General features: G+C 29.0%; 1 protein-coding gene across 2 annotated transcripts; it reads right to left on the bottom strand.

Moving 5' to 3' along the window:
* Positions 1-1,427: 1,427 nt before the first annotated feature.
* On the bottom strand, positions 1,428-22,068 carry LOC107072242 (KICSTOR complex protein SZT2). 2 transcript variants are annotated; one of them, XM_089171684.1, is made up of 26 exons: positions 21,341-22,068; positions 20,948-21,265; positions 20,796-20,873; positions 20,455-20,725; positions 20,323-20,355; positions 20,016-20,236; positions 19,553-19,940; positions 19,233-19,482; positions 18,404-19,144; positions 18,129-18,325; positions 17,894-18,057; positions 11,244-11,541; positions 10,073-10,258; positions 9,283-9,849; positions 8,456-8,832; positions 8,295-8,388; positions 7,392-8,237; positions 7,049-7,322; positions 5,034-6,979; positions 4,854-4,948; positions 4,355-4,778; positions 3,910-4,285; positions 3,654-3,819; positions 3,352-3,568; positions 2,150-3,282; positions 1,428-1,910 (listed from the first exon to the last, which is right to left on the bottom strand). In XM_089171684.1, exons 1-26 carry the CDS (start codon positions 21,359-21,361, stop codon positions 1,776-1,778), a joined length of 9,816 nt encoding a protein of 3,271 aa, XP_089027810.1. In that variant the 5' UTR covers positions 21,362-22,068; the 3' UTR covers positions 1,428-1,775. The 2 variants fall into 2 exon arrangements, with proteins under 2 accessions (XP_089027810.1, XP_015187498.2); XM_015332012.2 differs by having other exon boundaries at positions 20,323-20,725.
* Positions 22,069-26,678: the final 4,610 nt, after the last annotated feature.

Here is a 26,678-nt window from a genome sequence, read left to right as displayed (position 1 = left end):
AACAATATTATTATCAAACCTGACTTTTATTATATCCGATTGGTTAAATTATTACGTCTCGACTGAATGAAAAATGTATTTTACTTTAAAAATCAATTTAACAACAAATTTGATTTGTTTTTCTTTTTCTTTTTTTTTTTCTATATTAAAACTACACAACACATAACATAGAAGATTAAATAAATATCTTTGAATCAAACACGTGTTTCAACTATTCCTAATTTGTTAAGTAAATAAAAATAAATAAATAAATAAATAAATAATATTAGAATGAAGTATAAAAGAATAGTAAGAGAGAAAAAGTGTATGTTAGGAATAATACTCACCTGGTCGGTGGATAGAAAATTTCTGAGAGTATGTGTCACCTAGTTGGCTTCACTATTCGCTCATGGAAGCCCCAACGAAAAGTCCGTACAATCTAATTTGTTAGTTAATTAACCTGCCTTAGATATTTCTTCAATTTCTACATCACCAACTAAAAATTTAACTAAAAGTATTACACAAACTATACCTATAAAACAATATAACATATTAGATAACATTATTATAATAATATAAATACATTTAATTTAACAACCAAAATGCAAATCAATTATTCTATAGATTATCTAAATAATATTTATAAATTAATATTAAAATTAGAAATTAAAATTACAGTTAATTAACAAAATTATTTAGTTTCTTAAATTATCTAAATAATTTTCACACATTATCTACAAATTATCTAAATAATATTTAAATTAATTAAAATGATCACAATTAAAGTGAAAGTTAATTGAAAATATTGTCTCATTACTAAAATTATTTAAATAATTTTCATATTATCTAGAAATTATTTAAATAATATATAAATTAATTAGAATGATAAATTTAAGTTTAAGTTTATTTTTCAAATTATTTAGATATCCTGCATATTATCTATAAATTATCTAAATAATATTAATCAATTAATTAGAATGATAAATTAAAGTTACAGTTAATTTCCCAAATTATTTAGATAATCTTCACATTATCTATTTTAGGCAATCAAAGTTTAAATAAAAATTTTTCCTTGAAACTACAGCAACCTTGTTTTCTTTTTTTTTTTTTTTTAAATAATAATAATAAAATATTAACTTAAAAATATAACTTTTGTGTCTGCTATTGGTCTACAAAATTCTTCAGACGATTCTTGAGATTAGTATAACATATATATGTTTTGTATATATATATATATATATACATATTAGGAACCGGTTGAACATATTTTTATGTATTATACGTATGTGAGTGTGTGTGTGTGTGTGTGTGAAAAAGGGTAGGATCATAGATAACCGATTTATTTATAAATTCCATAAGAATTCACCTACGTCAATTCCTTTGGAATTCTACCAACAGGATAATAACTGGATTTTTGTGTGAAGGAAGATTTCCAAAAAAATGGCGGATTATCGAGTTAACATTTAACAGAAAAAATGTCTTATTATTTATACAATATCTATATGTATATATATATATATATACAAATTGTGTTAAATTTGAAAATCAATTATGACGATGATAATAAAAATAATAATAATAATATTAATAATAAAGATGACATGTATAAGAATTAATGATCAATGAAAAGATACAGTTTTTTTTTTTTAACAATGGCGATAACAACGTTAATCAAAACAATATATGTTAAAAATCATTCACCTTTTACGAGAGTAAACGATATTAACGATCATGTCGAATATTCGTAAGTACGCATTAGATCTATGATTTACAGTTCGAACATTTCTAACTTCAGATCATTGATTACACAAGCTAGTCCATAAATGAAAACAACAAGCATTGATGAAACCCTCGATCAAACTGTAAACGTCTTCCATATTTACAGGTGCGTTTGTAACTTCTGCCAATTTACGATAAACTACGTAAAGATCCTAAAAAAAAAATATATATATATATATATGTATTAATTATATTATATATAATTAAACTATAAAATATTAGGATGAACCAAAATTTCCTGCATTTATGTATATTAATATTTATAAAATAAATGTTTACAGAAAACAATCCAAAAACCAATTTACAACACACTGTATAATACAATAAACCTGAACGAATTTTTCGGTTGAATTTTAATAATAATATGACATTAATTAAATAAATTATTTACCCCTCTAGACGTGTGAAGATCAATCGTCAACATCGTAAAAGCTTGTAAAGATCTATGATGTAATATCAAATGATGAGTTATATTTCCATCAGCTGTACTAAATTGTTTATGAAATTCTTGATATTTATTTTGAAGAACTTTTGTCAAAGTTTGATACCAAGAGATAGGTTGATTGCTAAGCGGACTAATTCGTGGTTCCAACTGAGAAAGTGGTTCTACGTGTGCCAATGAACACAATTCCATGAATTCTGTATAAGTCATTGATGATTTGTTTTCAAATAATTTGTTCCAAAGTAAATGAGTCCTACATTGGGATGCACCACGTTCTATCATGTCGATTATGTGTTGTCGTGCTGCTTGAGCTTGTGACATGATCAATTGTTGCATCAATTGTTCGTGTGACGAATAATATCCCAAATAATTCACAGATTCCTGACGAATTTGTACCAAGTGTGGTGACGATGATGAACTCGACGTGTTCAAAACGTTGTGATTTTGAGTTAGGGGTGAATTAGGTACGGGTGGTGGGGTTGGTGCCATATTATTGATCGTTTTATTGGCTGATATTTTCTCATCGGATTCTTTGGAATTACCATTAGAATCGATATCGCTGTTACGCGAATCTGAATCCGTTGGATTCGTACTCATTTCACGATTGGAACTTTTTCTAACTAACGGTGGTGGTGGTTGTTGAACAATTGTTGAAATTGAATTAGATTCAGATGAATTTCCTTGCTGTGATGAACTGTTAGCTAATTTGATGACACTGTAAACCGTACGAAATTTGCCAAGTTTGTTGTTTTCCAAGTCACGTTTAGGATAAAGTTCACGTTTGCTCGTTAACATCAGATAATATTTCAATGTTATTTCAGTTTTTTCGATTTCTGGTGGTTGTTCAATTCTTGAAACTATCAGAGCTACGTCGAAGTCATCGGTGTACCTGGTGTCTTGTGCATCGCAATAGCTAACCAATGGAGTACTCTGTAATTTAAACAACACGTATTCACCTTCCTGAGATTCTTGAGGTTCGTTGGACATCACGAAAGCTCGCATGCCATAAGTTTCCTCGTGTGCTAATAAATATGTGTATAACATGCGAGCAGGTGTAGCCAAATTCCTCACATTGACCACGTCTGAAAAATAAAATATTATTCAAATAAATAAATTTAATCTGTTTACACCAATTCAAATCAAAATCGTACCACTGTAAACGAGATTTCTCGCATAGTTGGGTGCCTTGCTGTAATATTTATTAAAATCATCTAGAAAATGGGTCAAATGGTAGCCCTGTTGCAATGACCAAAAACCTTTTCCAGCAATGTACGAGTGTATGCAACGTAAATGAAAATCGTATGTAAACGAATGCAGGTGCATGTTGATTTTGATCTTGTCACAGGCATCAACAAAACTCAAAACGAACTGTAACAACGAATTTTATTCAAATTTGTTTATCTTAACGAAAGAACGAAACCAAAAGAAATGTTTATAACTAAATAATACGTACTTGATTGACCATTGCACTATTGGTTTTGGTTGAAAGACGATTGCATTCTATGACGCGTAATTTTGCGATAAAAAATGGCTGAGACAAGTGAATTTCGAACAACAAAACTCCACCTAACATGGATTTCTTCAAATAATGCGTCTGATGTGGATTCTGTTCAGTGTCTCTGAAAAAAGAAAAAAACCAAACAAATAAAATAATGTGTAAATCAAGAAAGTGTCAGCAGACAAGAGAGAGATCGACAAATTACTCGTACATTTTATCTTGCGATTCAACTTGAATAGGACTGAATCCTAATATCTGCAAGTACTGTTTGTATTCAGTTAACATTGAGTTGCATAATTCACGATGCCATTTAACAATCACAGCTTTAGATGGATCTTCTTTCAATTGAATTTGTTCATTGGTTTGTTGACTAACGTTACTGGATGCAAGTGAACACGGTGGTGTCAAGGAATGATCTCTGGTAGCAGCTGATTGCAAACGCCACGTTGGTAAAAATAATAATGGTGTATGACAGAAGTGTATCAAACGAGAATGTTGTTTAAATGTGTTCAAGGTGTCGCAACAAACTGGTATGTTGGATGCTGAATTACGATTTTGCCATATCGTGTACAATTTGTTCATATCCTCTGAACAATAAATACAATTATTTATTAAATGTAAATCATTTAAATAAAACATTGTACAATCGTTTTTACCTTTGGCTTTTCTTTCACGATAACGAAAATCTTGCAAATCGTATGCAGTTTTAACAACCGGATCAATATCATCGTTCAAATGATAAGAACTATTCTCAGTTTCTTTAGAAGCTTGTCCAACTAATTGATTCCATGGTAATGGATTATTTCTACTGTGTTGTTTGGAAACAGTTTTATTTTCACCATGCGACGAGTGTGGAAATTTCGTTAAACTTTCCATATCGGTGATTTGATAATACTGGGAATTACTTTGTTCACCTTGTTGATAATTGGTTGTTGGTTGATGATGAAATATACCTAACTTATGCATTATTATATTTGTGAAAAGTTGTGATCTGGATGAAAGCCATGTACCCAAACTCGTCGTTTGTTTGATAAATTTTTCTGATCTTTCTTTTGACCAGTTGTACATGTAAAATGTTATCTGCAAAAAATTATTATTTTTATAAGAGAAACATAATTATCAATAAAAGGAAAGAAGTATGATTTATATAATTACATTGCCACTTTGAATTTCAGCCAATAATATTCGCTGTCTTGGTACAAAGTCAGATGGTAGTATCAAAGGATTGAATTTTTGTAATAACTTTTGATCTATAAAATAATACATCCTGTCAAGAGTTTATATTAATTAATAATAAAATCATTGATAAGAAAATTGTCTTTTTGTTATCAATACCTTTGGGAACAAGTAATTCCTCCTCGATCGTTTTACCGAAGGACACTTTCCATTGATAAAAATTTCTAGCTATTAGAATACAATTTGTATAAGTTCCTTGTTCATGTTTACTAAAATCACATGACACATAAACAGGTGATAACGTTCTGTCACGTTCGTTCACGTTGGTTATCCATCTTTTCCTAGCTTCTTTGTTTTCACAAAAAGCTAAAAGATTTGGTGTAGGGTTGACAGTTTCACTGAGAAATGGCTGACGATCCCTTAAAACGAATGCCCTGCTCGATGTGTCAGGTGCATGACCACGTATTAAATTCTGAAGTTCACGAACAATAACAGGAATCGAGTGTCTATGATGAATAATAACTTCGTGTTTTTTTACAGCAGGTACACCAACTTCCAATGCATATTTGAACCATTTGGTTAATATCGTGTGATAAATTTCATTTAGTTTACCCTCCTCACCAAATTCGTATTGGTTAATTACAATATTGTCAGGATCCTTGGATTGATTGAGTTTATTTTCAACAGGTGTTTCTTTATCATCCGTTGAAACATTTCTATCTACATTTTCTAATGGTTCGGTAAGAGCCGTTGACAAGAGATTGTATTCAGTAACCAAATCCCATGTTGCGTATCTAACAGCAGCACACAATTTTTGTAACAAAGCTTCCAAATTTACTCTACCCTGTTTCCAAATTCTAAATTCTATCACCTGTTTCGAGTTACTTTTATTCGTGCAAATGGAAGTGGAGACTAGGTTCTCAAAATTTTCACTTTTCAATTGTTCACGAAGATCCACGTCGCAGGACACTTCATCATCTATCTGAGAAATATTTTCATTCTTTGAATCAGCAATTGCTAAAGCTATGCAAGCTATTCCTTTGCTACCACTCGACGGACTTTGATTGTATAAAAATATATCAGACTCTGCAACCCTGTTAGATGAACCTTCTGGTTGAGAATAGTCTTGAAAGTGATAACACGTTCTATGATCGGTATATTTAGGTATATAAAGAAATTGTAATAAGTTTTGTCTCAGGTAGTGTCCTAATGCAGCCATGTGAAGTAAACAATGCGATTGTACGGACAATTGTACGATTGTTTCAGGATTTTTGTATGGTTTTTGAATGAAGTGAACGTCTGCAGGTGTTAATTTGCACATTGGATTACGTGCCAACATAACGGATAAGACTTCGAATACGGCATCGTCTAAACGATTTTGTAAAACTTGTACCAAGTCACATTTGACCAATGGTCCAGCTTCGGAAATGCCGTGTACCTTCAATATGATCGAATCACCAGCTTTGTTCAAAATGTCTGACTCCTTTTCACCAAAAGATCGGACTCTAGGTCTAGTGTCATTTGTTAGAGAATGATCATTTGAACTGTCAATTCCTTTGGCTTGTGATAAAGATGCTGCACTGTTGCTTCTCGAAACTGTCAACTTCTCGTCACTTTCTGAAAGTTTATTTTGAAGTGGTTTCCCATCGTTGGTCTGTTCATGAAGTCTCAAGTAAAACACGTTCTTATTGTTCTCTTGATATACAAACATGTTGCTACGATTGTTAACTGAGAGCCAATTTAAAACACCATGAAGTGCTTTGATACCACGTGAAAGACCAGACCTTCCTGGACCAGTTTTCAAACGTGGATGTAAATAAAATGGCACTTCCCAAACTACAGGACAACGAAACATGCCTGGTGCGAAGTTTAAAATCGAATTGTTGCTTTGCAACGAACCACCCGAATCGCTACTCGTATCACCTCTCCAAGCGTGATCCTCATTAACTTCCGGTTCTAAAAGGGCATCGCATACTCGCGTGTCGTGAAGATTTTGAAGTAGCAAGTATTGATTGACACGACGACAAATAACTTTGATTTGATTGACCACCATCTTTTGTATCAATTTGTAACAATCTACTTCGGGGGAGACCAATTCTAGAAACCTGTAAATAAAATTCAATGATTGGTTTATTTAAATAATTCATAATATCGAATTGATTTGTTATACCAACCTGCAATGAAAATATACATTGACGTGGCTACTTTCTACTTGCAAAATTAACCAAAAATTCGGTAGACTGTCTCTTCGTTTATCAAGTTCTATCAACCATTGCAAATCATCTTCAGAATTACTGCTATCACCTTCGTAACCATCGTCCGTACCTATTTTACCTTCACCGATGCTGGAAACGTCAGAGTAGCAACCTGGTGGATCGGTGGAGTCAAACTTTCCAGAATTTCGAAGTTCCCCGGATACATTTTGCTCAATATTTTCGCTGATATCATCTGTGTGATCATATTGTAATATAATTTGATGAAATTACAAAATAATATACAAATATTTCATTTAATTACCTTTCCTTATTACAACATGGTCCTTGAAATTCAAAACTTTGTCGCTATCGTTCAATTCGTCGACTAAATCTTGCGTGTTTTTAATAAAATAATACAAAAAACCTTCCTGTTGTATACAATAACGATCGATCTTCAATTTTTGCAACTCTTCTAAAAATTTCAGTACACTGTTCTCCGATGGAAATACAAAATGCAGGGGTACTTTGTCCATTGAACAACTGGTTCGTTCGGTTGATTCTGAAACGTGACGTGCAACGAATTTCAATGTTTTTTCCGTCGGTGATGAACGATCCAAAAGTGCAGTAGCCGTTTCGTCTTGCAACAACCATTCAATTTCATAAGTCAAATTGGTGATAGCACTGTGTTGATGTAACGGAAGATGTTTCATACTGTCAGGCAAATTTTCTGATTTCTTTTCATCACTCAAACTTCTCTCATATTCAACAACGTGAACGTTGTTGTCCATTGTGGTATCAAAAAATAAATTATTTTTTATATTAATGCAACGTTTTGCAGTAACGTCTACCACTTCTCTGGGTAAATTCAAACAAATAATACCCAAGGTTACTTTGATGTTACTCAAATTGGTCAAATCCATTTCAGTGTCGTCATTTTCGATATCCATCCTTTGTATAATTTCGCTTAAACACGTGGGAAGTAAATTGACGAGTGTACTTTTAGATCCGGAACGGAAATATATCGAACAACTTAATCTTAAAAATAATGGTTGTTCTTTGTCACAGATATTGTCATCTTGTAACTCGTTATTGAAAGTATCAGATGAGTACACGCAATTTGGTAATTTCCGAAAATCACTGGAACCCGTTGCGTCTCCATCTTCGTTTTCTAAAAAAATTAAGTTAATAAAAAATTGTATCGAATGTTAAACAAATAAATAATTACCTTGACGCGAGGAATCATCCAATTTGCAATCAATTTCCGAATGAAATGTAAAATCATCGTCACTGTCGTCAGATCTTTCAAAATTAGCTCGACCCTGCAAAATTGAAGAATGAATCATTTTGAAATTTAATTATCATGTTGTAATGAGTCAAAACACATACAGTTTTTTTCGAAACCCACAATGGCGAACAATAATAAAATTCTGGATGTGCTGGTACAGGTCTGAAGGCAACAGTTATCATACTTTCAAACTTATCTTTTATCAAATCGTGCAAGGGTTTAACGTCACAGCAAACATTGCTGTTCAAATGATTCAACAAGTCACCATCTTGAGATATACTCAAATGTCTGCAGACTGATTGTAAATAATTAGTAATATCTATTTCTATCAAACTTTCTTCGCATAATTCAACAGCTGCTTCCATGTCCTCGTAACTCAATGGTTGCTGAAGTGCTAAAGATTTGTAAACGGCAGCTACGTAGCAATGGCAATGAGCGAAATTTAATATCTTGCAATGTTCCATTAAACTTTTTTGATCTATAAATATAAAAACATAAACATGATTATGTTAATTATGATGTATTATCAATAGATAATACATATAATAGAAAGTTAGGTCGCGTTTTATTGTTGTTTTCAATTCAAATGTTCATTATTTAGTTGTTCTTTGATATAATTTTGGTATTAATCAAAAGTTAGTGTTTTTATGGTGTGTTTTAATTATTCAATTTTGATCTTGACTTTATATCAACTAATACAATAATTTATGAACTTTATTTAACACTGTAAACTCTAAAATGTATTGTCTTTCAACCTGACAAGTGATTTTAAGTTTCAAACTTTTGATTATGAAGTTTGATCAGATCATTATTTTTAGGATGTTCAAAGATCAATGATCAATATTTTATTAATTGATCTAACTTAAGTTGTTTGAAAACGACATAACTTTCTGGTCACGTAATTTGAACGAAATTTGAATGAACCTACCGCTAGTTGTATTGTCAGAATCCTCACTTTTCGGTTCAGGTGAGGATGTTTTCATATTGTTTATTAATTTAGAATGAATAAATTCTTCACGATCCTTCTGACCAATTCGAAATGTATGATCCTGATAAATATCCTTGTTACGTGGTGATTCCAATTTTTCTATCAACGCATCGATCAATAATGTCAACGAACAATTGTAAACGTAAACGGGAATCAAAAGACTCTCCGAAGTGTTGATGATTTTCGTTGTACTTTCAAAAGGTGTATTAGATCGATTATTAATATTATTGTCCAATGATGATTGTTCTAAAGATTCTGCAGTATTATTTTCATAAATATTATTATCCGTAGAACAATTGATCTCGTTTACATCAACGTTAGATGAAGAATTATTGTCATTGAATGATGATTCTTTTTCTTTTTGATATTTATGATGTGCTAAAAGATAAACATCTTTTTCGGATGCTGGTAAAATTGTCATGATCACGTGGGTCGAACTTATTCCTTTGACAAAACAACGCCAATGTGGATGAACATCCAATGGAATCTCAGTTTTTTTATTCCCATCTGTGAAAAATATTAAGTTTTTTTCATATTTATTATTTATTATTTTATTTTTGTATTATTCAAATGCAAAATAAATAAAAGCAAATGACGGCAAAATTACGTTCGTATTTTTTTTTTTAAGGAATTGATTCCTCATTTTTTATTTGTCATCTTTTTTTTTTTTAATGCATAACATTGTTTAAAAAAATAAAAAAAAAAACAGAAAATTTACTTGTCGTATTACCTTTTGAAAAAAATATCGAATTAGAATCCTCGTCACGTGGCCTATTGAAAAGCATCTCCGTAAATTTTTGCGATTGGATATTTGTTAATTGAAGTTCTTTGTTATGTAAATGTTTAACACGTTTTAAAAATCCTTCCATGAGAATCCTGTTAGCACTTTGTCTTCCATCTTCAACATGATCTGTACCTGACGAATCATACTTTTTTTTATTTCTTCTATTTTTATTCATTAATTATCAATCAAATATAAATTACAATATAATATAAAATGTACAAAAAAAAAAAAAAAATAATGAAAAATATATAGAATTTAATCTTTGTATAATTATTATCATTTTCTTTGCGATTCTTATCAATAAAAAAAAAAAAATAATAAAAATAAAACAAAAGATAAAAATAATTCTAATCTAAACTTATCTTTCTAATAAACACACTGTAAATCATTAAATACAAAAAAACATATTATTCTACGTTCTACTAATTGGTACAAACACTATTATTATTATTATTATTATTATTATTATTATTATTATTATTATTATTATTATTATTATTATTATTATTAATACGTAATAAAAAAAAATACAAAAATAAATTTTGAATTATCTTAAAATTCAAATCAAATTAAAAAAATAATCATAATCTATTATGATAATCAGATAATCAGATAATCATAATCTATATTAAATATATATATATTATATATATTAAATATTAATAATATAATAATTAATATTAAAATAAATAATAATTAAATATTATTAATATTATTATTAACGATATATTAGAATTTATATTATTATCTTTATATTTTATTTATATATATTTATTATATTATTATCGATAATTAGAATTTATATTATTATCTTTATATTATATTTATAAATTTATTATATTATTATCGATAATAGAAAAAAAAAAAAGATAAAAACAAAAATAAATTATTAATCGTATTAAAATTCAAATCAGATAATTAGATAATCATAATCTATATTATGAATATATATATATTTATATATTAAAAATTATTATATACAAAAAAATAATTCGACGTTCATAGACACGTATTATTATTATTAAAACAAAAAAAAAACAAACAAACAAAAAATAAAAAAAAAAAATAAAATAAAATTCAAAATAATTAAATAACAATAATAATTAATTTTTCTAACCATTGGCAAACATGGAAAAGATTAATTCTCCTTGTTGGCATTTAGGTAATATACTAAGTGCATCAAAGGTGAAATGCATATGATGTATCCTTTCATCGATCATCGTAGATCCTTTAAAACATCCTGCAGAATTTCCATGACCATTGGAATCAACGCTACGATCGCTGCTTTTTAATGTTTGAAAACCCTGACCGGAAATCACCTCGTTGCCATTTTCCATTGGCGTCACCTGACAAAGTTGGCTCAGGTATTCGAGTGTTAGAAGTGCATTCACGCATTCTTCGTCTATGCGAGCGATCTATCATCATTATAATCATCATCATCATCATCGATTATTATATCGATTATTTATCATTAAAAAAAAATAAACAAATTAAAAAAAAAATAATTAATAAATCGAATAGTAATCAAAATAAATAATCCAATTATCAGGATAGGAAGTGCATGCTTTTTTTATTTATTTTTATTAATATTATTATATGTTTTTTTTTTTAAATTATTATACTACTTATTACTACTAATAATAATTGTATATAAAAATAAATATAAATAACAATTAACATAATAATAATAATAAAATATCTCATATTACACGTGAGTTACATCATTTCCTAAAATTAAAAGTACTCTAACATAAATTGTTATAGTTACTAAATAATATTTATATATATATAAAAATAAATAATATATATATATTTTTTTTATAATTGTTGTAATAAATTAAATAGATTTTGTGCGTATGGTGTGTAAGAAATTTTACAAATACATTTATTATTAATATTAAAACGTGTTATATATAACAACAAACAACATCATCGATTAATCATTATAATAATCTCGATCGTTAAATAAATATTATCTATAGTTGATAATAAATGTTATGATACAATTTTGGTTGAAAATATAACATCCAATTTTTGATGACGACTAGGAAGAACCAGGAATAAGTTGGAGGAGTTGAATCTCACTTAATTAACAAAGCGTAGAGACCACTTCTCCACTTAAACCTAGAAACCTTCTCTTATTTTCCAAATCATACATATATATACATATATATATAACTTTGTTGTGTATGTGTGCGTGTATTTTTTAACTTAACGTAAGTTATTTGTTCTTCTTCGATGCGAAGTAGTAGTGTCCCACGAAAATTGAAAATGATCAGAATTGTTGTATCAATTTTGACGATTTGACCGACGATCATTTTGCACGACCTTGAGCTGGAAGAGTTAGATCTGGCATGTTGCTAGAGTTTTTATTACTCACTGCCTAGATCCTCACTTCCAACTGAGGGTCGTGCAAACCTCTCTTTCTCTCTCTCTCTCTCTTTCTCATTTCTTTTTTTTTTGACACTGTATAGAATCTTGAGAAGAAGAAAATCAAGAAGAAGAAGAAGAAGAAGAAGGGTGTGTGTAATCTTCGAAGAATCCTAATACGATGTTTCGATCACCTGTTCATCCCCTTTAAATTATAGATCATTGAAAAAAATCATTGATTTTCGTACACTCACGGATTATCGATAATTCGTTCAAGGTTTTGTTTGTTTTTTTTTTTTCTTGTGAACCCGTTTTTTAAATATATATATATGTTTTTTTTATATTTTTAACCCCGTTCGCGTGATTTTGTTTTATGTTTTCTATTTTTTCTTTCGGTTTCTTTTTGTTCTTTTAATATTCACTTTTATTTATTTAACACAATGAAATTAATTTCTCACACAATTATAATAACGACACCAATATAAATAACCGAACCGATTGAATTTACATTTTAAATATTTGAAGCATTGCAAAAACCAAATTGTACGAAACTTATTTAATTTTTACACTTTAAATTTAAATAATATAAAGATTTACAAAAAAAAAATAAAAATATATTGAAATAAAATAATTGATTTAAAATATTACACAGGTCTTTGAATTTTTCTTTTAATTGTAAGAATTAATTTAACACTTGAAAATATTTAAAAATAAAACAATATTAGAGTTTCGTGATACGAAAATTATTAATTATTTTCGTTCGAAATAAATAATATTATAAAAAAATAATAATAAAATAAAATAAATGATTTAAATATTGCACAGATCTTCGAATTTTTTTTCTAATTGTAAGAATTAATTTCACACTTTGAAATAAATAATATTACAAAAAAACAAAAACAAAAAATAAGTAATTTAAAATACTACACAGACCTAGATTTATTTTTTATAAATTAATTTCACACTTGCAAATATTCCAAAGAAACAAAATTATATTTTCGTGATACGATAATTAATTATTTTCATTCGAAATAAATAATATTAAAAAAATAATAATAAAATAAAATAAATGATTTAAATATTGCACAGATCTTCGAATTTTTTTTTTTCTAATTGTAAGAATTAATTTCACACTTTGAAATAAATAATATTACAAAAAAAACAAAAAATAAAATAAGTAATTTAAAATACTACACAGACCTGGATTTATTTTTTATAAATTAATTTCACACTTGCAAATATTCCAAAGAAACAAAATTATACTTTCGTGATACGATAATTAATTATTTTCGTTCGAAATAAATAATACATAAAAAAAAAAAAAAAATAAAATAAAATAAAATATTACACAGTCTTAGATTTGTTTTTTTATAAATTAATTTCACTTTTGTGATACGATAGTTAATTATTATCATTCGAACTAACTAAATACATAAAAAAAAAATAAAAAAAAATAAAATAAATGATTTAAAATATTACACAGACTCCAATATATTTTTTATGAATTAATTTCACACTTTTGTCAAATTTTCCGAATAAACAATTGATATTTTCATGATACGAATTATTAGTTAGTTAGTTAATTATCGTTCGTTCGTACACACGGATAGAATGATACTAAAGTCGGTATCATACTCGTAATCGTCTTTTCAAATAGATATCAAAGTACCACGGTTAGAGAATTTTCGACGAAAAAAAAAAAAAAATAAGATCCAACTCGTGCAACGTCGATCACGTTAATGTTCAAAACGAAAAAGGTGAGAAGAGTCTTTAAGTTAACCGTGCTAGTACTCAACGTGTCCATTGGGCCCTATATATATAAAATATATGTATATAGAAAAAGAAAGATCAAAGTGGATAGAAAGAGAGAGAGAAAAAGAGACAGAACAAGAAAAAGAGAGAGAGAGAGAAATATATGTATATGTGTATGTATATTTCACATGTATATATACACACATCATACACGTAGTTATATATATATATATGTGCATGTATGTATATACATATACGAAGAAATTTATCTATAATATTTAACCTTTTATAAGTGTTTAAGATTATAAAAGAGTGTTGTGCGTTTTGTGCGCACGAGCACACCCTCAAACAATCAAACAAGCAAGTAACCAAGCCATGAGAGACAAACTGATAGGAAAATCCCGTTAGGGAGGCCCTCATCGATATCGAAGCCCCACCCTGATAACGATAACGATACATCGCGATGGACACTCGTCCATAACTCTGTTTCTATCTTTCTCTTTTTTTTTTTTTTAATTTTATTTTATTTTATTTTATTACCGTGTAGTTCACCTTACATTTTCAAGTAGTCACGCATCATCTTTGTCAAATTAGAACGAATAATTCATCGAGATTTTTTTTATAAATTATGTGTTTGTCATGATTTCATTTAAAAAAATTTATAAAAGGATCGATGACGAAAGTTTTTGTATTTTTTGTACAAATTTTAATTTTTATTTGGTTCCTGTTTGACGTTGTTCTCATTTTATATTTTCAAAAAATATCACGATTGTAAAATGATTTATGAAAGGATAGAAAATGTTCGTATCTTTTGAACAAATATTTCTTTTTTTTTTTTTATTATTTTCTTTCCCCCCACCCCTCTTTTTTCACCCATTTAAAAATACATGGATGGATAGTTTGTATATTAGCTCAACGTCAATAAAGTATCCTTCGATATATCTGTAAAATCCTCTACTCCTCCCAAACTTTTCGAAATGGGGCCTTACCAAAGACTACTTAAACATCTTCCCTCGTATCTTACAATTGGCAGGGAAAAAATATCTATCTATATATTACGATCTAAATTTCTATTTCTTGACACCTGACTCATCATCAGATAACAAAATATATTTAAACAAAAAAAAAAAAAGAATAGAAAATGAAAATGGTAATTTAATGAAAATGGTAATTTAATGAAAAGTCGAATAAAAAAAAAAAAAAAATGAACGAAAGTATTCTCATCATTTTTGCAATAGTAAATTAATTGGTATAAATGATCAGTGTTAATAAAAATTAAATTAAATAAATAAATAAATAATTGTTCTGATTGAAATAAATGTTTGGAACACGTAAATAAGTTGAAGATATGAACCCTCCTCCCATCAGTTTTAATCAAAATTCAATTAAATAATTAATTGTTTTGATTGAAAATAAGGTTTTTAAAAACGTAGATACATTGAAGTTATAAACCATCAGTATTAATAAAAAGAAAATTAAATAAATAAATAAACCATTGTTCTGATTGAAATAAAATTTCTGAACACGTAAATACTTTGAAGATATAAACCATTAATTTTAATAAAAAAAAAAAAAAACAAATTAAATAATTAATTATTTTGATTGAAAATAAGGTTTTTGAAAATGTAGATACCTTTGAGTTATAAACTATCAATGTATTTAATAAAAAGAAAATAAAATAAAAAATTGTTCTGATTGAAATAAATTGTAGATATTAAAACCGATGACAATGATGATGAACGAATGAAAAGTAGATAAATCAGTTCTTATCTGTAATAAAATCTATACGTAGTCAAAGAGAATTACGCGTTAAATACAAAGATACGACAAATTTTCGGAAATTCGAAGAATATTTCAACGTTTTAATCGTTTCACGATCATCATTGGGTTTAACACGTTATATCGATTACTGATAAGAGTCCTGATATCGTTAACAATAAAATTATAAATCCTTCTAAACACGGATTAATTTATATATTCAAACATCTTTGCATGCATCTAAAGCAACAATTTCTTCAACATTGCCATAATAATTTCACTAACGTTAATAATCATTATTATTAAAATTAAAAAAAAAAAAAAAAAATAGAAGAGAGAAAGAGAGTGGAAAAAACAATTTCACAAAATGAAAATGCATTTTGTGCTAGCTTAAACTTACAATTAAACAGGTGTCTTTATCAGAAATAGAAGAAAAGATAAGATTTGTGATAAAGTAACGGCCATTCGTAACATTACAAAACAAGAACAAGAAAAAGAAACAAAATGAAAATAATTACGAATATTTCTGATAAGTTTTTAAACAATCATCATTCTTAATTGAAATGTGTTATTATTGAAAATTATTATTATCGAGATAACATTTCTTTTTTTATTTTTTACTTTTATTTTATAATAAAATTCAACTCAGTATCGATTACATTCCTTCCTAACGAATGAACTAAATTTTGTTTTTCGTTCTTATTACTAATCATATCTCGATTAACAATAACATGTTTCAATATACACAACTAAACTAATCTCTGATATCAGGACAGGTAAATGCTGCTTAACGTTTGATAAAGAGACCAAGTTCTTAGCAAAATAAACCTCTTACTGTCCTTCTAGGTCAATATATATATACTTTAATAATATACCATTCAAACTTCTTATCGTCATCGTCGTCGTTACAAGTTAGCTTCGAGATAAAGAAAACGGGACGATTTCATTTCATTTTTTTTTTTTTGAGAGAGAGAGAGTAGAAGAAATAATTTTACAACCTTAACTTCGTGGATTGTTTTTTTACACCATCGTATAAAAAAAAAAATTATATATATATTTTTAATTAGAAACAGTATAAAGTAAGTAACGAAGTGAAATTTTCTTCTATTTATTTTCTGTTTCATTTCTTTTATTTGATTTTTTGTGATACACCTCAAGTCTCTATCTTTGCTATCCTATCAAAGTTAAAGATAGGAGAGGTACTCCAAATGTTATATCTTAAACGACGACGTGACTGAACTTTCGTTTGCTTAATCCTCGATACCGGTATTGTTTCTGATAATATTCATTACAAAGTTCGTAGATTGTTCATCATTCTTCTTCAAGGTCTTCTTCTTTTTCTTCATTTTCAAAATTTACTTTTAACTAATTTGTCTCTCGATAAGAATAATTAATTATTCCTCGTCGTCATCGTTAATTGAATCTAATCTAATTTAATTATTTTTTTTTTTTTTTTTTTACAAATAAATTTAATTTGATACACAATCTTACCCATACGCACCAAATCTTTCAAGATAATTTCTACAATTTAATTATCCAATCGTATTTACTTGGCTTTTTTTTGTTTTTTTTCTTTAATTCTTTATATTAAATGTTCCAGTTTTCTTAAGAAATTCAACATGGCTATACACTGATAAGTTATCATTCTTGAAACTCTTTAACTCAAGTACTTAAATTCATCTTATCGATTAAAACTGGAATAGTCTAGCGATTGCATTTCGACGAATCAAAATTATTATATAAATAATATATCATCGTTTTATCGGATACAAAAAAAAAAGTACAATTCTATTAACAACAGGAAATGACGGAACAATGTAGATAAATTACAAAACACGATCATACACAAAATAAAGTTATAATTATTAATAATTAAATTCAACTCACCGCATTAGGAAGTTGATGATATTGTAGAGAGTGTAAGAAATCTGCTGCATGCCTATTCAACATACCTACATGACCATATTGAGGTTCGATCCAGATTTCTGTGATTATTTGAAAATCACCAGACCCTTCGCAGTCATCTGTACTAAGATCACCATCCACAGTACCTAAAAAGTTTCATTATTCATTAATAATTTGATCAGTTTCCAAATATTTCTCATATTCTATATGATAATACCTTCGTCGGTATCTTCATCAGATTGATCTGCTTCTAAATTATTGTTCAATACTACTTGGGGTGGAAATAGGATATATTGTATGATGCACGGAAAGTGTTCTGAATTTTTTTCAAGACCTTGCATGTTTACTTCCAATACCATACTTATGATACCAGCCGCAGAATAAGCGAAATAGAAACCTTCCTCTAAACGCATTCTAATTAGAGAAAGGGAAAGAGTATTATTAAATATTATCAAATGAATTATAAGTTAGCATGATCTATGAGATATTTACTTTGTAATAGTTGAGAGAATCTTGGCAATCGCTGTGATATTCAATCGTGGTAATGTAATACCAGGAACGATATGTACAAAGGGTCGTTTAACGTGCCACAGCCATCGATTATGATACAAATATCTTGATAGGGTTGTTGTATGATTGTTGGTCAATATCATTGAATTTCTACTAGAATTCGTATGAGCATTATCAGGAAAGACTATAGTACTTGGATCCGTAGGTACACGTTCATAACGTATCAAAATTTTCTCTAAAGGTTTATGTATAACCGTGCAACAAAGAGTTTCACGATATTCCATTGGTCTATTTGGCAAAGTTAGTTGAGATAATCTTTCTATAAGATCGACCACAACATTATGCCTGACACCACCTTCGGTCCCACCTGTGAATGCAATATTTAACACGACGCAGAGGGCCTTACAATTAACACGTATTAATGAAAATGCAACTGGTGGCTTTTCTACTTCTTTGTATATAAACTGGACATATGTATGATTCTCAACGAGTACAAATGTTGCCCAAGTCTTCAACATGGCATACAGGACAGCAGCTGCTTGACGACATTGAATCCATTGAAATCTTCCATTCTGATTAGCTTGATGCAAATATTTCGGTAATAGTCGATCATGCGATAAAAGTAATGTGATCCTTTGCGTGTGCATCCAACGTGCCCATTGTGTAATTTCCATTGATACTACTGGATGCCATATTTGTCCGAACTGTGGGCAGGCAGCATCGCTAAATTCAAAATTACCTATATAGTATTTTGTTTTAATACTTATTACATACAAAAAAAATAATTGCAATTGATTAACTAATCATTTACCTAAGCTGAAGTGTATTAGGCACAGGGTGAGCTGATAGATTAAATACAGGCATTCCACTTCTAATAGTATCTGGTATATTGTACCAACTCCAACCAGATCCAGGAAACCAACTAAAGTGTGCCAACATGTTGTCACTTTCAGTTAAAGATTTAATGGCTACCCAAAAACGTGATACTACCCCTTGACGATATTGCGATTTTAATGGTTTCTTGGATAAACATGTTATGTCGTGCAGAAATTCATAAGGTGCTAAAAATAAAAATATAATTCGATGTCGTTTAGTGGATAAAGAATTATATTGTCAATAATTATAACGCACCTTCAATGGTAATTGTATATTGTATAGTGTTAGAAACAGACAGAGACTTTGAAGACCAGGGACACGTTACCAAATGTTCCAAAAAAACATTGCTTTTCCATAAAAGAACAAAACATATTTCGAGAATATCATCTCTTATTGTCGCTCTTTTAATTAAATATCCTTCTCGCAAACGACAACACAATAAACTACTCAAAGTGCAGGTAACTTGATCGTCAATCTGTTTCTTTCTTAAAAGATGAGGAGGTTTGTGTCCATAAAAAAATGTATTGTTAGAATGCCACTTGGTTTGTTTAGTTGGGATTGTATAATTACACGTGTCGCGATACAATTGCCAACAGAAAATATTTTTATGATATATATTAATATCTTCCTCCGGTTCAGGTACCTACAAATGTACACCAACGTTATTTAAATATACATTATAAATTATTGATAGTATATAGAAAATAAATGTACGTACAATTTGTGGCATATAAGTCATATAACTTCCTAAAGTTGCAGATGCGAGAAAACACAATAGATCCTGATAAGGAACTAATCCATCCGCACAATGTGGATGGTACATGCTACCCACATGTACAAAGCTACATGCAACAGTTGTTGCACGCAGTTGTTGCATAATTGGATCTAATACGTGAACGTCTGTTGTACTAACTATGCCATCGGTGATAATAATCAAATCTGTAAGAATAAGTTCATTTTTATATAAATACACACATATAGAAAAGAATATTTAAATATTATTCTATAATAAAATAGAAACTTACGCGCACAGCTATGTTCTGGTAACAAAGTAAGAGCTAACATTCCATATCGCAGCATGTTAATAAAGTTACCTTCCGGTAAAATCATGGCAGTATTACCGACGCAATTATTATTTTTATTATAATAACTAGTACCATCTTCGAAAAGACCACCAACTAAACGCTCATTTTCAGCCTTCAAAGTTTCCAATTGTTGATTAGCGATAGCTGCTACAAAAGATACTTTTTCTTCTAATAAATTTAATTGCTTTTCTAAATGTTGTATTAGATTGTTAACATTATTGGCAGTAAGCAGCCATCCTTGTACCAACACTTGTTGGGCCGGACTTGTAAGAAACGGTGTATGCGCTATCACTGTCACAAAAATCTCAGGTTGTAATATACGCTTACTTCCTGGAATTGTAAACTGTAGATATGGAAAATAAATGAAATTCAAGTATTTTTAGTAACCATAAGAAATGTCTGATCATACTTACCGGTCTAGTTATTCTTTCAAGATAGATTTTTGTAGCTAAATATACTTCATCTATAACAATTGCTCCATGCTGTATATCCTTTGATGAAATCAAATAAAAATAATTATTAATGCGTTAACAGAAGTTAATTCAAATAATGAAATATTGCTTACAATGGCAGCAAGCGATGGACTCAAATCCAAACTAAAAACCATTCTATACTTATGTGCTAGAAAAATGATAGAAGTTGTTCCTAAAACTTTATACAGAAATTGATGACTAGTATCGATTGACCAAGATGCAGGTGATCCATTTGGTAACACTGATACAATTTCCAACTCCGGTGCATCTTCATAGTTAGTATTAGACTGTTGAATTTCTATTATACAATCCAAATGTTCTAACATCCATTGTGCTCTTATATTGCGGGAGATTGGAAATCCTCTCTTCATTAATAAAAATACAGTGCCTGCTTCCAATACAGTTTTCTCCTATTGATATAATCAAATTTGATAAGACAAACCAACAACAAAATGATAAATGAATTTATAAATACATATTCTTACCTCGTTCTTTAATTCAGCCATATCACTTGTTCATTTAAATTCTTAACCGAAGGGTCAACGTTGAAGTTAATCAATTTCATTTCGTACCATAACACAATAATTAATATGTATCATCTTAATAATAAATAATACATCACTATTATCAAACAATATACCTACATTTGTTTACACGTATCACAATTCAAAGGTTATGAATCACATTGCTACCTTCTCATTTTCTACTATATTTTTGGTATTAGTGTCAAAGAAATACGTCTGCAATATAACCTCAAAAAAATCATGCATCGATGATTTGACGTATGTTGTCAATTGATAGTTAAATTTGCTTACAATTAAACAAATTAGTAAAAAAAGATATCATTGATTTGTCAAGAGAAAAATTAACAATGCAACGAATTTTTATACTAAATGATTCGATATGTTTTGTATCGATCATAACCTTCATAGTATTTTTAGTTTAATATATCGTAATATTAACTACGCAAATGACAGAGTCCTCGATTATTTTCTTTATATTAAATACAAGAAATTTACATAGATAATAATAATGAGTAAGAATTAGAAAAAATCATCATGTCGATAACAACCAAGAAAGGAAAAAAAATCTGTGATTAATTGCTCTCTTTCTCTTGCTCTTTCTCTCTTATTCTATCTTTTACTATTTAACCATACGTATATAAACACATTTAAATGGATGAGCAACACAAACCACTTCACACACACTTTAAACTATACACAAGTACATAGAACACTAATGTCCACTTTTAACGTAAACAAAATCATTTTAGTTAGTACCGGGACAACCAGTGGGCGTGGTAGTTGCTTAACGTAATGACTGTACAATGTTATCAATGAACGATAAAATACTATCAATGAACTACACAAAACTATCAATGAAAGGTACGATACCATCAATGAAAGGTACGATACTATCAATGAAGGGTACCATACTATCAAAAAATATATCATATGCTATTAAAGAATACGGTATTCTTTATATATAGTAAAGTTATATTGTATAATAGAGATTTAAATTATTATATTTAAATTTTAATCAATAAATATGTGTGAGCCTTCAGAAATGCATTTATACATATATTATAAAAAACAGGAGAATAATCAGAAAGGCTTGTTGTTAAATCCAACGAAGATCACCTGTAACAAAAAGAAAACTATATTAATTATAGAATCAAGTGAGATACAATAGCCTAACATGTGAATCGTCCAATTCGCAGATGCACTTTTCAAATTGAATTCTCTAATTACTTTTATCAAATATCTATTTACCTTTGCAATAAAATTAAATTTAAACGTGTGATTTAACATTTACAAAAAAAAAAAAAATTAAGAAAAAGTAAAAGTACAAATATTAAGTTAGCAAAAAAATAATATCTATTAATTATTACAGAATACTTTTAAGCAACGTTATATACAAAAGAAAAATTGCAAATTTAATAAAATACGATAAAAGTTAAAAATCTCAAAGACAAAATAAAAAAAAGAGAGATTACTTTAATATTCAAAAAACTATAATTAAACTTTAAAATTTAATAATAAGGGAATTTAAATTTTTTGACTAAAACTAACTAAACACATGTGCATCTTTTTGACGATATAGACACAAATTTAGTGTCCCAAGGAGACGGAATGGTCCATCATCTCCAATTACAACTAAAAATTAATGACGAGCAAAAAAGTAAAACAATAAAATATAAAATATGACTAAAGAGCCATTCTCTAAAGGTTCGAACATACTGTTGAACCTTTGAAAATAACTCAATAGCCTGATAGTTGCCCTCTTGAGCCACAATTAAGTGGGGGCCTCTTCGGCATTAAGCCTCTTCTTTCTTCATTTCCTGAAAACTGCATTTGGACATTTCTTACGTGCAAGTAAGATGAGATTTTTCAAACTACTTTTGCAAATAAACTGGTATTTTGTTATAATTCTAATTCTCAATTATTAAAAAATTATTTTACAATTCCCGTTTAATATTCTAGCTCGTGGACCATCAATGAACTTGGAGTTCATTGACCATACACGAGAACATTTAATCGAATGTCCAAGCAGTACATAATTTCCCACGATGACCTAATAACACTTCGCACTTTTAACGTCGAGTAATAAAATTGAATTGAATTAAATAGTGCAATAAGTATAATGCATTTTCTTGCAATACTATCATTTCATTAATTGGCTATTAATTTATTCGTTTATTATATTAAATATTTCTAGCTGTAAGACGAAATCGCGACAGTGCGTAGTGCTAATCCTGAAATACTTAAAACTAAGTATCAAATGCATCAAAGAATTTGCGAATTTTATTCGATTCTATCTCGTTTAAGATAAAATCGAAATAGAAATGAATCTTTCAAATGGTTGCAAATACCTTTGAATCATGATACATAAAGATCACAGAATAGTCACAAAATAAATTAACAAATCAAGCATAATATAGAATGAGATGATACAATTTTGTAACAATTCTGTATAAACCAGAAGGCGGAATTTCCACTCCGGAGTGGAAGCAAGAAGTCTAATGCCTTTCCTGGATCCTACCTACTTAAAATTAAAGTTTTCACATTCATTCAGAGAAGTATGCTACCTGCCTGCCTATTATTCATATTTTTACCCATTTTAAGAAAAAACCATACATACCCACCCACTCACTCCACGGTTCTCTCACATACCACCAGGGTGCAAAAGCCTAAACTAGAGAGCATGCCCCGGGGCACCTCCGACACCCTAGTTCAACCACGTTTTCTAAACTTATATGCTAATGGGTATACGTACGTTTTGCTGTAATCGACTGTCAAGGCTAATGATTATTACATAAGAAACTAAAGCAAAAATACAAGTATACACTAGTATATATGTATGCATACTAGTAATATACAAGTATATCAAAGTTTCCACAAATAAATGCAGTAACTCTACTATGCAAACGATTATAAAAAAAAAAGAGAAATATTTAATATAAATATAAGAATGAAGATAGATATGTAGAAGTAATGCTTTAAGTATTTAATGATGTATTAAATGAATAAAAAAATATCGCGTAACGATGTACAATACACACTACCTAATACGCACACACAGGTGTAAAGTACATCGTGCAATCACTAGCACAATAACAGCCGCCAATAGGGGAAAAATCTAAAACTAAACCCACGCTAACTGTTTCTCACCCATACGTGTAACACCTGGGCACACGCATAGATGAGAACGCAGAAAGTATGGGGGGGAGAAACGGGGGATTAGTATATTAGAAGCTGAAAATCCTGATCTAAAAAATATGATTAACACATATATAGATATATCAAAAGATTTCAATAAAAATTCATCTAAACGGGCTAAGGACTCTACAAGTCATTTGGTGAATAATGACTTAAACAAGCGAATGAAAAAAAAGTTACCCCATATGAAACAATTAGAGTTTCGAGGTAAGGATGTATTAAAAGACTCTACAATAATGATGGATATTTTTTGCAAACCTCGGACGACTCCTTTCATTAAGTTGGCTGTTCTAATGAAAGAACTGGGCTTTGAGCCACCACTTAATTGCCAGAATCTATCCGTCGCGAATGAGTTTGTCTTCTTGCTCATTTATTTAAAATATCCAAATCTTGATATATCAAAATAAATCTCGATTAGATAAACTATGTACGAAGCAATCTATATAAGACATTTATTACATACTTTTCTGGACAAAAACGAATAAATTAATGCTCGATTTCATCACTACTGACCACGAACAAAACACGTAATAAAAAAGAGAGTTCATTTATTAATTGCATTATTAATTAAATGAATTTAACCGATGAGACAAGAAAACCTATCCTGAACTAATAATAAAACATACAATAAAATATACAATTTTCATGAGTAACTCCTAAAAAGGAATTATTCATGTGCTCGTCAATAATTTATTTAAATAATTACAACCAGTAACTCGTGCCGATTTGGACCTTTCATCCTCGGCATGATTAAGCACCGGAGGGACTTTAAATAAAAACTCGCGGTTTAAGAAGTTCTGCGATGGCTCCAAAACACTCCTACTTCACAGCAAATATTGTAGTCTGACGATGGAAGACGATACTCGATTTGCCATGGGAGAAGATCCATCGAAGAACCATCCAAAATCCATCGAAGATCCATCAAAAATCTATCGAAGATCCATCAAAAATCCATCGAAGAATTCATTCAACATCTTTGAAAGGAAGAGAATCCATGGTTATATCTGTAAAATAAAATAGAACAAAACGATAAGTTATCTGAAATATTATTCAAAATCATATAAAATAAAATCGAATAAAATGTAAATACAAATGAATACTTACGATGCATTCCAAGGAGATGCAGCTCTATTGCACCATGGTAATGCACCTCGCGTGAATCTAAAAACGCGGTATAAACGAAAATAAGAAACTATAGATGAGTTTCTTATCGCGAAACCGATATTTTATTATACGACGAACAACACTGACTCTAATTCGCGTTTGATTTTAACTTATTACTCGCCCGATCACTGATTCTAAACTGCACTAATTCAAAGACTGCATTGCTCGCAGTCAAATGCAAGAACAAAAATTTCACTTCCGGTCACTTCACATGGGCCATTCGTGCACGATTGCAATCTGAAACTGAAATAAAAAACAATACTATTAATATCATTACTATTACAGAAAATCATTAAAATTTTTGAAGAATTATTTAATACAAAAATATACTTACTGTAAATCTTTATTGATGAGTGCACAATAGATCTCCTATCCTTAGGAGGACGATGACAATGCACAAAGAATGACTATAAAACTGCATTACATGCAGTTAATTCATTTAACACTAGATTTATGGACTGAGCAAATTTGATTCATTTCAAACTTTTTTGTTACATATATATAAAATAGAAATATTATTATTTTTTAAATATATGTTAATTTTTAATGCTGTAATGAAATATGCAGAAATAATAATTCCTCTCCTCTACCCACTTTTTCATTTAAACAATGTTTGTAAATTTTTAAAAAATAGTGAAAAAATCTAGTGTTAAACGAATTTCTAAATGAATTTAATAAATAAAATGTGAATATACCATTCCAACGATGATCTGAAACACAAATAAAAACAATATTATATAAATCGTTGTTATATAAAAATTACTATAGTTATTGAGAAAATGTTTAATAGAAAAATATACTTACTTTGATGGATGCAGGATGAATGCAGGATGGGTATCCTACCCTTAGGATGACGATGAGCACATGTTTAAACCGAATAAAAGAAACTTGCGAGTTTCTTAACCGAGCAAACGAAACTTTAACATACGACGATCAACAC

The sequence above is a fragment of the Polistes dominula genome, unplaced genomic scaffold (genome assembly GCF_049000335.1).
Source record: "Polistes dominula isolate Pdom_NZ unplaced genomic scaffold, Pdom_raw_medaka contig_84, whole genome shotgun sequence".
NCBI classification, from domain to species: Eukaryota; Metazoa; Arthropoda; class Insecta; order Hymenoptera; family Vespidae; genus Polistes; species Polistes dominula.
This window is presented reverse-complemented; position numbering and strand designations above follow the sequence as displayed.